Here is a 15,570-nt window from a genome sequence, read left to right as displayed (position 1 = left end):
AATGCTAATAAAAAAAAACTGTGACTAAGGATTTTTAATATTTTTTAAATCTCATTGTAAAAATATAGTAGGAGTCTTGTATTAAAGTTTCAAGTATTTTTACTCAGCAAATAAAGTTTTATTGACATTCATAGAAAAAAAAAACTAATTAAATTGGAAAACTGAAATTGTCCGTAAACAGCTCAAAACAAATCAAAATATTTTGAAAATGTTATCGTGTATAGAAAATGGAAATATAAACAACCATTGAAAATTTCATGTATCTACGGTCATTTGTTTTAAAGTTACACCAAAAACCAAATTCAATTTTGTGAAAAATCGATTTTGCGTAAAAATTCCCGTTTTTCCTTAATTTTTCTTTTGTTTTTCACGGTGCTTTTGAAAATTACTGGGAATTTAAATTTTGACCTCCCCAATGCACCAACGATATTCACTTTCCAATCGAACAAGATACTGAAGTTGATAATCGAAGCATTATTTCGACTATTTATCGTGTACACAGACACAAAAAAAAAAAATTAAAAATTAAAAAAAAAAAAAAAAAACACACATCATTGTAAAATCAATACATTCATCGTTCCACTCAGAATCTAAAAAATGTTCAGACTAAATGAATAGGACGTGCATAAAGCTTACACGTCTACCTATAAGTAGGTACAAGTATTTAGATGTTTGTATTTTGTCTTGTTTTGAAAAGTAATTACTATATTTAATTTGCAGTAAAAAGGAGTAACAGAAAATTTACAATCTATGCTATATAAAGAGTAAACCTATTGGTGGTCACACCTCTTTGGGCATGGATTTTTTTTTTAATAATATAATACCTTATAATTTCTAAGTATTTATTTTGCAGATAATATTATGATCAATCGAGAGGCATGTATGTCACATCTTACATATATACAACTTCTTTCATTTAATAAATTATGTAGGTACCGGTTAAATGAATAAAATAATTTTAAATAGTGTTTGATTTTTATTTAAAATAAAGTAAAATATTAGACAAAATTATTTGTTCTAAAATCGAAAGAGTATAAAATGTATAACGATACAACTTAAACTACTACACCTGGTACTCATAATATAACATATTTTATTAAATTCAAGTATTTAGTATAACGATTGGCAATATTATACGTTTATTACTGTAAAAAAATACATTCGTTGTCGAATGGGAATTTATGAGCCCATTGTGTTAATTGAGAAATTGACCTATACTCTCATAAAGCTATTTAGTTATAAACGTGTATTTATTAATTGTATTTATTTTTTATTACCTTATCGTTTACTTTAAGTGATATTATAAGGAAATTTTAGTAATAAGAAATTATGTTTGCCAATGATTAGGAAAAAATGTTGGAAATATTTTATATTATTATAGGTGGTACCTACTTATAGTTAATTAGTAATTACATATAACAATACAAGGTGATTGTTAAAGGTTAATAGTGTTAACACTCATTTTCTCAAGAAGTAATAATATTTTCACATAGTATACTGTCACAAAGTCAATGTAAAACCACATTTTTCAAAAATAAGTTGAATATGGATAAGTATTTTAAGTGTTGATAGAGTACCTAGCCAAGGGTACTCCACAAAATGTTGGTCTACTACTCCGTTAATCAAATCTTCAAATACGTGTAACTAAATTAACTAGTCGTTCAAAATTACATTTTTAATCATTGGATTTCTCATAATCATATCCTGGTTTAATGTGGTGAATTAAAAATGTATGCTGTCAACAAAAGAGTAAAAACTTATTAGTTATAATAATAAAAACACATTTTTTTCTCTCAAACTTCGTTTTGTAATGCCTTCAATTATGTTTTAAAAAAAAATACGATACAATTCTTTTCGTGAAAATGGTTGTTACATATTTTAAAACAATCATACTTATTGTAGGTATAAAATTATGTAAATATTATAAATCATAATAAGCGATTATAATCTCCTCACGGCTTACAATATACATGTCCTAACATACCTACCTACCTATATTATGCTAAAATATTATGAATCTGATGGATTCGGAGTACGTGTGCAGTGAATTGAAAACATTAATTTATGTACGATACCGCAAGTTATGCCCAATGATTTTTTTTAATTAAACAATCAATAATAAAAAAAAAAAAACCATTAAAAAATCGATTATTATTTTATAGCACATTTTTTATTTATCCATTTAACTCATATTTATCTATGTATAATATTATAAAAAGTATCCACTATCGACATAACCTAACATTTTATTCAACATAAAAATATATATTTTATTTGCAGAACTAGATCGATTCGTCCGACGAGTCATTATAATATTTTATTATATAAATTCGTGCAATTGTTTTTTTATGACGTGTCTTGTATAATTGAACTTATATCACTGCGTTGTTTTTCATCAAAATAATTGATATTTTATTTATACATAATTGAGCGTTTCACAGGCACGTGTATATTATAATTATTATGTATCAAAATATAATATACAATACCTATTACATATAGGTGCATTAAAATATATGCATATTATGTATATCACAAGTACTGTATATTATATTTTTAAGTAATAACATTTCGAAAAAAATCTACCGGCTTGTTTGTAAGATTACTACGTGTCTGCAATACATTGCTCATTAATCATATACAATTATGTTCCCTACTATTGCAGATGATATATTATGTTTTGACACTAGGTTATATATACCTATACCAACCACCTGTATTATAATATTCATCCCGACAGGGGACAGTGTGAAATTTAAAATATTTTTTGACCATTTCTTAATACCTGACCATATATTATATTGGTAGGTATTATAGTAAACTCGATCTTATAAAAACCTATACCTAATGGAATTGGTTTTTTTTCTCGGCTAATGTAATACAGCTGTCATTGTACTTGTACGAACGTCGGATGGTTCGACATGCATAAATTATTATTATTGAATGTCGTAAAACTGCTTATCTTCTCTCGTACGCGTTCTTCATCGTTATGACGTAACAGAACGAAAATGTTCCAAAACTATTCCACGACGATAGGGTTTTGCAACGCCACCGGCGGCTGCAGATGCAACGAAATTCCGTGTCACATTCTCGCACAGGTATTTAATAATATTATTTATTGATTTCTACCGAATGAGCACAGACCAGACGGCGTTATGTCATGTGCGGTGTCGTAGGTACTAAGGTAGGTACACAATATTATATTATCTGATGATGTGCTGTTTTTTTTTTTGAAAAGGCACATTATTCGCGTGTCGTCGTATACTGCTGTAGTATAATATATATAGGTAGGTATCAAATATAGTCACTATATCTAGGTCATTGTTTTGGGTGGACAAATTATGGTTAGGTGTGTCTATGTAACGAAATCGTCAGTTATTTCATACTGATGATATATATTTATAGTATTAATCATTGCTGCCGATTTCATCAGAAGTGGGTTTTCAATTTGATAACAACATAAAATAAAAACAGTCCTGTTTATTGAGAGAAACTCGTGATGATGTGAGAGTTTATAGGTTTCAACTGTTTAAAAAATATTTAACTAATTTAATAATTGCTTTAGCTCACAAGTATATATAAATATAAATTGCTATTTCATATAGAAACTTCATGACATGATAATATAATAACGGAATGTAAAAAATCGTCCGTCACGTTGAGCTTTGTGAATTCACCCTCGATATTTCTACCTATGTTTGAAAACATGGTTTTGTTATGCGTTTAGATACGTACGATACGTAAGATTATAGATGCTATAATAATGTTTTAAAACGTTTTTTTAAAATATATTACGTGTAAAGTGCTATAATATGAAGTCGTACTACGCTTAAGTTACTGTCTACTGGGGGGGGGGGGGGGTAGAAGTACATTTGTCAACCCTGCAAAATAATTTTAGTCACTATTAACCATTACCGTGATCTTAACCATTGGGGTATTCTAGAGAAATCATATTATTTGGCTTCACCATAATTAACATATTGGGTAGACATTTAATCTAAATATATATATATACATATATATTTGCAGGGAAGCTTAGATTTTACATTATTATTATATTTAAACCTCAACAAACCCCTTCGCCATAAACAACAATATACATATATATTAAGTTCTTAACATTTTGCTCCACTCTCCCCTCTCACTAAGTACCGAACCATCAGTGAAACATTATTCAAGAGTCTGTTAATATACAATAATATGATTATCCGAGATGGTTAAACTCACCTTGTTGGTCTTGGGCTGCAAGAACGTCGCTATTCCGGCCCTGACGCGGTTCTTGACGCCCCTGATGGTACCCTTGGCGCTGCGTATCGTGTCCGAGGTGGCCACCGTTTTGCACCCCGCGAACGTGTCGTCCGACGGCGATGCGGCGGTGGCCACGGCTGCCGCGTCTACTTCGTCGAACACGTTCTCGTTCATGTGAAAGCTGTAATACTGGTCCGTGTTGTCCATGTCAATGACGCGGTCGGTTGCGACCACCGCGGCCGTGGAAGTGTCGTTGTAGCACCGCTGTTGGACGCGGACGGCCTGCGGCGTCGAACGTTTTGGCAGTTCTTCGACGACCGTCGCGACGGTGGCCGTGGCCACGACCCCGGCCGCCGTACAGGCCTGCAGCGCCGGCGCCGGTGGTTCGACAGCCAATGGATCGGACGCGACCGGCTCGACGGCATCGGCGTCGGCGGCCACAACCACCCGTCCCGGCGCCAGATCGACGGCCATCACAGCCGTCTCGGGATCCGCAGTGCTGCTCGTCAGCGAATCGCAACTGCACGTCCCGTCGTCGCTCTCGTCCCGGCGGCTGCCCGTGTCCAGGTCGCTACCCGTGCCGCTGTCCAGAGGCGACCGGTGTCCCGACGACGAGCGCCTGTCCTCGTCGTCGTCCTCGTCGTCGTCGTCATCCACGTCGGTGTAGTGCCGGCGGAACACGAACGGGTCCACGCAAGTGATGTTTATCTTGACTGTACTGGACCGGCGGCCCACCGCGTGCTCACGGCGCGGCCCGTCATCCCGTTCGACGCGGTCACCGGCACCGCCGCCTCCGTCGACCATCATCGGATCTATTCGGATTTTCACCACGTGACCGTTGGACTGCAGGATGGTCGCGCCGCCGCCACAGTTGCCTTCGACGCCGCCGTTTTTCAGACAGCCGCGGCGGGTCTTAGGCGGCAGTGGTGGCGGGATTTTCTTCTCTGCTACGGTTTCCAACATGGCTCCCGCGAAACCTGAAACACGCAAAATCCCGTCATTATGGTAAATTTAATAATATTACAATATAATATAACAGAGATAGGTATAACGTTCGCGGTATCAGTGCGGTATTAGGTAGAGTATAAGGTGAGTTCAACTAGAATACACAACATTATATAGCAATTCCACGTTATTCTATTATTATAAATTATAATATACTATACTCATGTCACCTGCTGCAGGACTAATAATATGTAATAGGTAATTGAAAATTATCAACTGACGTGTCGAAAAGTAACAAAACTATAAAATATAATTTGTAGGTGTCTATTATAATATCACAGAATAATATCATGATGTTTTATTCTGAAGTGATGATTATAATAATATGTTGAACGTTATAAGTAATTTATAACAAGACTGCGGCAGGAGCGACTATAAAGCCCTCGCCTTTTCTGTTTTTACAAAGAATATAGAGTATAAGTACTTATAATATACGAGTGATGAATAAGTCATAACGGTCGTTTAGGTCTTAACGATATATATTTGCAATTTAGTCGGTTCACGGGCGCTAAAGACAAAATGCTCGTTTATATTTATAGTGAAAAACATATCGTTACGACGCGATTGCAGTGTCTTCTTAACGCCATTCGGTGAATTCTCATCATATTAAACGACTGCAATATTATTCATCTATGTGTTCACTGAGATATTATGACGATGACCTAAACATGATAACATTCTTTCACTTAAGAGGACGTAGCGTTTGTTGTCTCCGTCTTACAAACGTATACGACATGCCAAATTTTCGTTCACTATATAGTTTCAATATAATATTATAGTGTGATGTTATTTTTGATATTAGAGTGAATCGATCTATTATCAGACTTTTAAGCAAACACATTATCCGTGTTCAAGCGTCGTCTTTTCTTCGATATTTTTGTTTTCAAGCAAAATATATGAGCGTTTTTAATTTGTGATAGTTCACATACCCGTATCTATCTTGCAAATTAAAATGTCTAAAAAATCACCGACACTTACAGCTGATAATTTTCATGGCCAAAAGTTGGATAGTTGGTAAATTTACTATAATATTAAAACTACTAAAAGCACACTATTGAAGCTAGGGAACGGACATTTTCTAAATTCCGTACGTGTGTAAGACGAAGACAACAATTAATGCATGAGCGTCTTCATAAACATAATATTATTTTCACAAACACCACCACCACTAAGACTATATTATAGTTTTCCTCAAAATCGTTAGTGTTTTATTTTTCTTTCGCCCCCCCCCCCCCCTTGCATTTGAACCTGTGAATTACAGTGGTGCGAGTTTTAACGGCTCTCCGTTTAGGAAAGTCACAATTTATATACAAAAATGCATTATGACAGATTTTTATCATATTTTTGGTGAACAACGTATATGTATTAGAAACGACCTCAATCAAAAACGTCGGAGAAATACACATAGGTGATAGGTATAATAATATATGGCACACGCGTTTAAAATGATAAAAAAAAATGCACAATGAGTACGGAGAACTACAAAATCTATACCATTTGATATGATAATATTTATCATTTAGCTTTTTAATATGATAGTTTTATTCCGGTGAAAAAAAAATTTATAACACAAACATATTGTAATATTACCTATGAATGTACTAGGTATCTACCTATGTATATGTTGACAGAATATAATGCACCGAGACTGTCTATCGAGACCAACAGATAAAACGATACATATACAGAATCAACGCATAGATTTATAGTTTTATCATATAAAATAAAGATCTAAAAATAGTAATTATTCTTTAAAAATTAAAAAGCGGTACAGATGAAAAAAATTAAAATACTGACATACATATTAAAGGTATCGGTTAAAAATGATATGATGCGAGTGGAAAATAGATAATTATGGCTTATACTGTAATAGTGTAATATTATTCAATATAATAACGTAGGTACCTATTAAACCATTTAATTATTTATGTATCCTAATATTATTTTTACCTTCGAAGTACCAAGGACCAAAATTATGTTAGCCCTATTTGTAACACGAAAAATACACATTACTCGTATTGTAAAATTATAACGAAACATTTTCCCAAACTATAAATCAAAGTATGCTAATTAATTAGGTTAGTGTACTATTTTTTTTTTTTAAGAATAAGGCTTGCATGTACCTTTACTTGTTTGATAGAATAACAATTTGAAATTCAAAATGATTTTTCAATCCTTAGTAAATTTATTGTTTATTATCAGAGATGTTATTCAGTATTCATAAAATCAAAATCAGTTATTTTTAACAGCTAAAAAGTTAATAAAACATATTATTCTTAGCAGATAATTAATATAAACAGCAGGTATCTAATTCAATAAAAAAAGAAACAGTAAGGTTATCAAATATTTTTATAACATTCTCATTGAAATCGGTTTACTTAATGTAAAACTAAAACCATAGCTGTTATATAATAAAAATTCTGTACAATTATTAATAAGTTGGTATAAGGTCATATTTTTTTTACTGTTTGGGCGTGCTCTTGGATATTTATAACATCAATACAATATTATGTTGTGTAAATGGAATTTTATCAATTTTGAACTCCATAAATTATAGCTAGGTGTGTGTTTTTAAAACAAAGCAATAAAGGAAAAAATTTGTTCTTTAAATTATAGTTATTAGCTACTATACAATAATACAATATGTAATTCTTATTTATTTTTATCATAACACACACACGCGATACAATCTATATATAACAAAATATAAATCTCATTAATTAAATTATTATAATTATTACGGAAATTAAAACCTCTTATATCATGTTGCATGTTAAAATTTACATTCGCTTAAAAAATTATTATGTATCAAGAATTATTAGTATGGTAACTTATTATTTTTAACACTCTTTAGTCGTTGCCAGTAATAAAAACACGATGAAAAAAAAATTACCAACTAACAACATTTTATTGAAAAAGAATCAAGTCTGAACGAAAATAGAACAATATTATTCGTTAACAGGGTAATTCATACAAAAAGAACATCTCTCAATAATATTACTATTATCTACTACGAGTACACTTGGGTCGACCGAATGAGTACCTGTACCATGAATCATGATGTAATATATTATCATAATCATATGTTAAAAAAAAACATACACAAGCCATTCAGCACTCGTGCGTTGATGGTTTCAATATGTTATGTTCACATACTAATTTTTTTTTATGTAATTAAAAAAAAACCATAATCCTGACTGCGGTAGTCTATATTACGGTATATTATTAATTTTTAGATCATCGTTGAATTTAATTAATGTGTTTTAGACTTTAGCACGTTAGTAGCTATACGATAAAAATACCTAAGTAAATGTCATTTTTTTTGTATTTATATAATATATTTATGGAATTTCGTGTCAATCAAGAATCAAGATTTATACTTGATAATATTATAATTATTTCTCTCTCGCTCTTTTCTCTTCTTCAACCGAGTGATTTCTAGATAAAACGTATAAATTATGTTTAATTAAGGAAATTGATTTTTTTGAATTCGGTCTCTTAACGAATTTTCTATTGATTATATTATATTATTAGTAATACTAATTTAGTATATAATATTATTACTAATTAATAAACATGTTATAATTGGTAGTCGCTCATTAGTAAAGTGAAAATATAGGTGCGAAGTACAAATTACCTAAATTGATAATATTTTATAACTCGCGATAGTTACAATATTTCTAAGGAGTATCTATTCAATATTATTTTATACATTTCTTTCACACAACAAAATCGAATAAACTGCGATTGATTTACTAAAATCTATTAGGTATAAATAATAACCTACTATAAATTTACTACAATATTGTTTATTTATTATGTATTCCAGTTTTGGTACTTGAAAATTATTAGTCGGTGAAATATGCAACTATATAATAAATTATCTGTAAGTACATAATATAAAATTAATTATTAGCTACTACACATACAAAACTACTTTCAACATAATATAAGTAGATTTAAAAGTGACACAATTTTTATGATTTTTGCATTAATCGACCATAATATAACAAATATATTTATAAAATTATTTACGAAATCAACTTGGTCATGTTAACAAATTACAAATTAAAGTACCTACCTAATATTAAAAAACTCATAATTTATGGATGCAAAATGACGTTAATGTAGAAGACACTTGCTAGAAATAAAAAATATAATTTATGTCAACGACTTAATTACACCGGTCACTGTTTTACACGTATTAAATATTAATAAATATTATATTTTGAATGTGATTTGCTGTTGAACATGGAACGAAGTCTTAGATTTAAAATAGGTAGGAACATGTGCATGATTAATTTATTTAGCCACTAATCATCTGATTTAAAAATTATGAATTATCTGATTTTAGCTGAACGTTTACATTTCAATTATTATTAATCTTAGTTAATTTTGAAGTGTCAGTATAATATGCTCGTGACTTTTATTCGCATAACAGCGTGTGACAAATAATATAATATCCATTTAAACGGACGTTGAATATATTATTTTACAACTTATCTGAATCTTTCGTCATTGATTTAAAAATATCATAAAAAATATATGGGTATATATTCCTGGAAATATGCAATTACTACAACAGTAATGGAATGAAACCGGTTTAATATTTCATTGATCAGCTATAGTTAGTACATGGTTAGAGAAATATGCTATATGGTCGAGATAGGATCTAGGTTATCATTCAGTAATTCTGTCTTATATAACAGTACCTCCTGCATAAAATATTTTTTTCTGCTAATAAATATAAACACACTACCACATACGTACGTAAATGTTAAAAAAAATATTTTCAAGGATTTCTGTAATATGTAAACGCTGGACGAAAGTATAGATTGACTTTTGCTATAATTTTTGGTATATTATCGGTGAAATTGCGAATATGATGCAAAATGCCTATAATAAATAATAATATTATATTAGTATTGTTATTTATGTAATTATGTCTTAGAACAATTCTTTGGGAAACAATTAGTTTTATCATATTTTTTTTACGTACACCTACTATAAATAATATTATATCATTATGGCTTATAAACAAATTTCAATATTATCAGATAGAAGGTTTCTATGAAAATAATGATAGGGAGGTTCATTAAAGTTAATTATATTTTACCGGTATAAATTTGCACAGATTTTCGATCCTTGAATTTAATTTAAAATTATACTTATATTATTGTCATATAAACGTTAAAATAATAAAATGTTCGTGTATAATCACATAAGCGTAAAATATTTTTAATAAAATATTCGGTTCAGTGGTCGTATACAGAAATGTAGGTACAATCGGTGATGGAAGTCAGGGTTCTGGAGAGTAAAAATGTTACTTAATCGAGTAAATTTATCCTTCAGACTAGAAACTATGAAAAAAAAAACAAACGAATCAATTTTTAAAATAATAATAATATCTGTGCGAACCATGACTTGTGCGTAGTGCCGTAGAACAATGGGTTTTCTTCATTGTTCGGCGGACCATGCGCGTGTGTCTGGTGTGTGGAGAAGAATAGATCGGCGGCGAGACGGTGCGGTGGAGCGTCGTCGGTCGTTCGCGATCGGTCAGAGAAAATCGAGAAACAAAACATGGCGAATTCTAATCGGACGTCATATATTATTATTATATTAAATATAATATTATTATTATTATTATTATTACGATTTCGGTCAGTTATGTTGTCCACGCACCGGTGGCTGCAAGAGAGTAGTATTCAATATGCTAACGACGAGAAAAATATTATCAATACGAAAGGCTGTTTAATAACAATAATAATATATGCGTAAAAATGGCATTGTCTCTAGAAAGCGTGTCTTGGCCGTGGGACACGATGATTTGGTCCGGCGATGTTTGACTTCGAAAAGAATTGCCTTTTTTGACATCCATTCAATCCCGGGCCGCAGACGCGGAGTGACGTCCAACCTCCGCACTGTGATGTGTGATGATTGATGTTCGTTTGATAGGACAAATGACCAGGCAGATCTTGTCGAGATTAAACAACAATAATAATATAATAAAATACACGTAAACTTTTGTTATTTTCGGATGGCTCATACACAGCATCTGTTTAAATCCTATGCAGCGTAAAAAACTACCTAACGTGTTTAAAAACGAAGATTTTTTTAAAAATATAATGTCGTTCCATACAATTATAGATAAATATTATGTAAATGGTACAGCAAAAAACACCAACATACGAACAAATAGTTTAACTAAGGGATGTAAGACATCACGTCAAAGTAAATATTATTTACGTATTTTTTTACTGTTTTAAACACTTAAAAGGTAATATTTAAACTGAATACCTAAATATATTTATATAATATATCAATACGAAAATATACATATTATACTAGCCGTATGTTTCCCGTGCAAAAGATTTATTTTTTATATATCTGTAAAATAAAAATATGCATATTATGGCATAATTTTACTACCTAATAGTTTTAATATTAGGTAGGTGATATACTAAGATAATATGTAACCAATGGAAACCGTTTAAATAAACAGAATAAAAGTTTCAATTTTTATCGTAAATTTCAAAATCCTTGCGTTGGCGCTTCTCCGGGTCGTCTACTACCGAGTCCAATATTGTGAACCATCCAGGGACCCACTCGAACACACAAAAAAATCATCAAAATCGGTCAAGCTGTTTAGGAGAAATTCAGGAATTCGCGTAGAGAATAATTACGATGTATATAGATTATTACTTATATTATGACTATACAATATGTTTAAACTAGAAAATCAAAGTAAAGAAATAGGGATAACTATATTATATTATAGAGTGGAACTTTGTATTAATTATATTCGTACATTTATTATTATTCATGAAATTGCAAATTATGATTTATCATATGAAACAAAAATATTAATCCAACACCAATGAGATTCTATTAAAATTCCAAAGCTAAATAACAAGTATTAAAAATGGTTTGATATCGAATACAACAATTTCAGTATCATAATATAATTTTTTTTTAATATTTAGCTATAGGCGCACGTTGATGTATTTGCATATTAAACATGCTTTATTTTTATGAAGAAATCCCCTGTTTCTTTTTAACCTTTTTAAAATATATTCAAATTTTAAATTGATCAAGTATATATGGTTTTTGTTTCATATTATACCTACGTATTTTATTCAATAATTTATGTAATTAAAAACTCTAACTTAACCAAGTTATAACCAATGGGTAATGATAAAATTCGAATAAAGGTTATAATAACAATATTATGATCGCGGTCATATTACCCATAATATTATATAGGTTTGATTTATTTACACTCAAGTCAAATAATGACTAGAAGATGAATAAATATAATATATAGACCACGCGTATGTGGAAGTAAATTGAACTTTTACACCGCAGAATATATAGTGCCAAATAAGTTAACATATTATTATTTATTATACAGTGTGGCGGTGTAATTATTAGTGATTCGTAATGAGCTGCGCGCACGGAAAACAGCCGAAAAGGAAAAGTAGTAATTTTGACGTAATACGAATTTGTGTTAGGTATTTAAAATTGCTCGATCGACAGCTGTGTCGTGTCTATAACTGGAAAACGATATTAGAACGAGTCATTTTGGAAAGGATTTTGTACGTTTTACCATATAGTCTCACGCGTGTATAATATTATATGGTGAGTATGGACTATAATATGTGCCACCCGACGACGGATAATTTCATGAATGTACAGGACGTGTATGTGTCGTGTGCAGTGTTTGGTTTGATAGGTAAAAGTCATATTATTTCGTATTGCACATAATATTTTGATCCGGCGCGGAGTTCAGACCCGGCAAATACCTACCTATATAATATTATAATATTATGTCTGTACACGATAAACGTGGACAACTTATTGGAGCGTGTAAATACTGGTGGCCATTGTGTATATGATGGCGCTGTATATATATGGATAAAAAATGTGCAGCAGAAAAAAAATTGAATTTGCCACACCATTACTACTATTATTATTACTATCAGCATTACTAGCTATTATTATTGTTATTATCATTATTATTCACGAATAATGGATCCGCATGATACACGCATTGCTATCATCGGCTGCAATAAATTGGCGATTTTATTTCGAAATGGTCCGGTAGCTTGCACTTTGCAGAGTGGTGACACACCGAGCCGTTCTAAAAACGCGTCTGTGGCACTATTTTATTATTATTAACGAAAACAATATTATTATAAATATGGCGAAAAATAATATGATAACGACGAGAAAAACATTAAAGTGGATTGATGCAGCACAGCAGCGACCGCGGCGCAATAATTATCACATTATTATATCGCTCAAGTTCGCGTGTTTAATGTTTCTATTATACAACTTTTGGCAGTTGGAGGTAGGTAGCTGACATATAGGCGAGGGCGTTCGTTTCGATATTTTACCGGTAATCTATAATATAGATAGACCTATCTACCTATATATCATAGTCCGAGCAAAATCATATTATTACAGCGCTCGTGAGAACGAAAATGCCATTGTTACCGCGTTATAATAATATCATTACTATTATTATTACGTTTTCCTATGTCACAACACGAATCTCTCGAAATACATATCAAACCTATAATATGAGGCCAATTCGAAAACGAATTCGATTTCTTTCGTAAGTCGTATCGTATTCTATCGTACATGCTTACCTATAAAATATATATATATATATATATATATGATGTATATGATAATATTATTCTCTGTGGATATTGTTTCAATATATACAGTATCTATCTATACGTGCGTCTACAAAATCAACCCAAATGTCCCGAGGCGTGTTTTAAAAATTATTTTTTTTTATTCTGGACGATTCCTACCCGTTCACCGTTAGTTCCCATCGCGTGCTAACGCGCCAACAACATATAATCCGATTCAAACTATAATTATTATATTATATCTGAGCTGGTTACACACGTTCTCTTGGATACGTATCATATGCCTCTACCACTGCAGTTTGTATAACTATATGATATATTACGTTAACGTTATTTAAGACCACATATTTCAAGAACTCTGCGTGTATACGTACGTTTAGTATCATTATAATAACGACATAAGAAATCAAAATATTCGTCATTATCCTTATATACCTACTAATATAGGAGAATATTATTTAGATTTGAAAACCATAATATTATAGTACCTTCTATATAATATGTTGATTGTTGGCCGTCGTGAATTTCTCGTAATTTATAAGTTATAACCACCCGTCAATAATATTTATGAATCTGTGTAAACAACAAAAATGTTTAACAGCTAGTTTGGATTCCATTTTTTCCCCTCTTCGGAAAATACAAAGTACCTACACAGGTAGGCAACAGACATCAGCTATTGCAGTAGACGAGAGTGTTCGCAATCCGTTGAGTTTGTGTACGCGACGGGGTTGTTGAATGACGTATAATTACGAAGAAACATTAATTACGGACTTCAAAAGGGATAAAAGGGAACGAACCTCGTACACAATGCCGGGGGTTATATATTGTATCGTTGTCTTCATTGTTATTGTTGTTGTTGTTGTAGCAGACGTTTTTTTTCCTTTGAGAAAACCTAACGCGAGAATTTTCAAAGGAAAGAAATCAAAACGAAACTTATCACAGCACACACCGGTTATTTGCCTGCTTGTGCTGCCCGACAACCACTGTTTGTTGTTGAACGTTTTGAAAGGGAAAAAATACACCATTTACCTTTTTTTATTTTTGCCGAAGTCTGCAGATATCCAATAGACGCGTGTTTGCAGATAATATTGGAACAGGTGTGTGAGGAGATTTGCGTGGGTATCGGATGAAAAAAAAATAAAAAATAATAGCCACAAACAAAAAACAAACGCTTAAGCCTGCGAAATCAAAACCGTAAAACCGTTTTCCGACGAAACAACCACGAAACGGAGTTATAAAATACCAAAACGAGTGAACGCGCGCGACGCGATCTTCCAAGAACAAGACTGTCGGTATAGGACGGTAACCACTAACCAGTCCGACGTGGATAGACGAGATCGCGCAAACCAGTTTGTACACGCCCCACCAGACCGGCGGAAACACGCGGCAGACGGGAATAACGTGAGGTACCTAGGTACTAACAACAGGTAGGCAGCCAGGTATCTTGGGCTACTTTTTTTTCCCGCACTGCCGCTATAGCCGCCGTGGTCTTTCAACGATAGAATCACTTATAATAATACGTCTTATCATATTATTATTATTATATTGTGCCCACCCGTTCGGTATTCGTGTTTGACGATGATGATGATAATAATAATAACACGTAATTGTTAAGGACAAGTCGGCCGGCGGTATAATATTATGGGATCTCTGACAT

At 31.9% G+C, this 15,570-nt stretch overlaps 1 protein-coding gene across 1 annotated transcript in view; it reads right to left on the bottom strand.

The window, feature by feature from the left end:
* LOC100169574 (glutaredoxin domain-containing cysteine-rich protein CG12206) overlaps window positions 1-15,236 on the bottom strand; it is a 39,945-nt gene extending 24,709 nt beyond the window's left edge. The window contains exons 1-2 of the mRNA XM_001946851.5: window positions 14,943-15,236; window positions 4,228-5,225 (exon numbers count right to left, since the gene is read on the bottom strand). Coding sequence (XP_001946886.2) covers window positions 4,228-5,211 — 984 coding nt within the window. The 5' untranslated portion in view covers window positions 5,212-5,225; window positions 14,943-15,236. The remainder of the gene's footprint in view (window positions 1-4,227; window positions 5,226-14,942) is intronic.
* Window positions 15,237-15,570: the final 334 nt, after the last annotated feature.

This window comes from Acyrthosiphon pisum, chromosome A1 (assembly GCF_005508785.2).
Source record: "Acyrthosiphon pisum isolate AL4f chromosome A1, pea_aphid_22Mar2018_4r6ur, whole genome shotgun sequence".
In the NCBI taxonomy this organism is placed as follows: domain Eukaryota; kingdom Metazoa; phylum Arthropoda; class Insecta; order Hemiptera; family Aphididae; genus Acyrthosiphon; species Acyrthosiphon pisum.
Note: the sequence above shows the minus strand (reverse complement) of the source record. Positions and strands in the feature narration are given on the sequence as shown.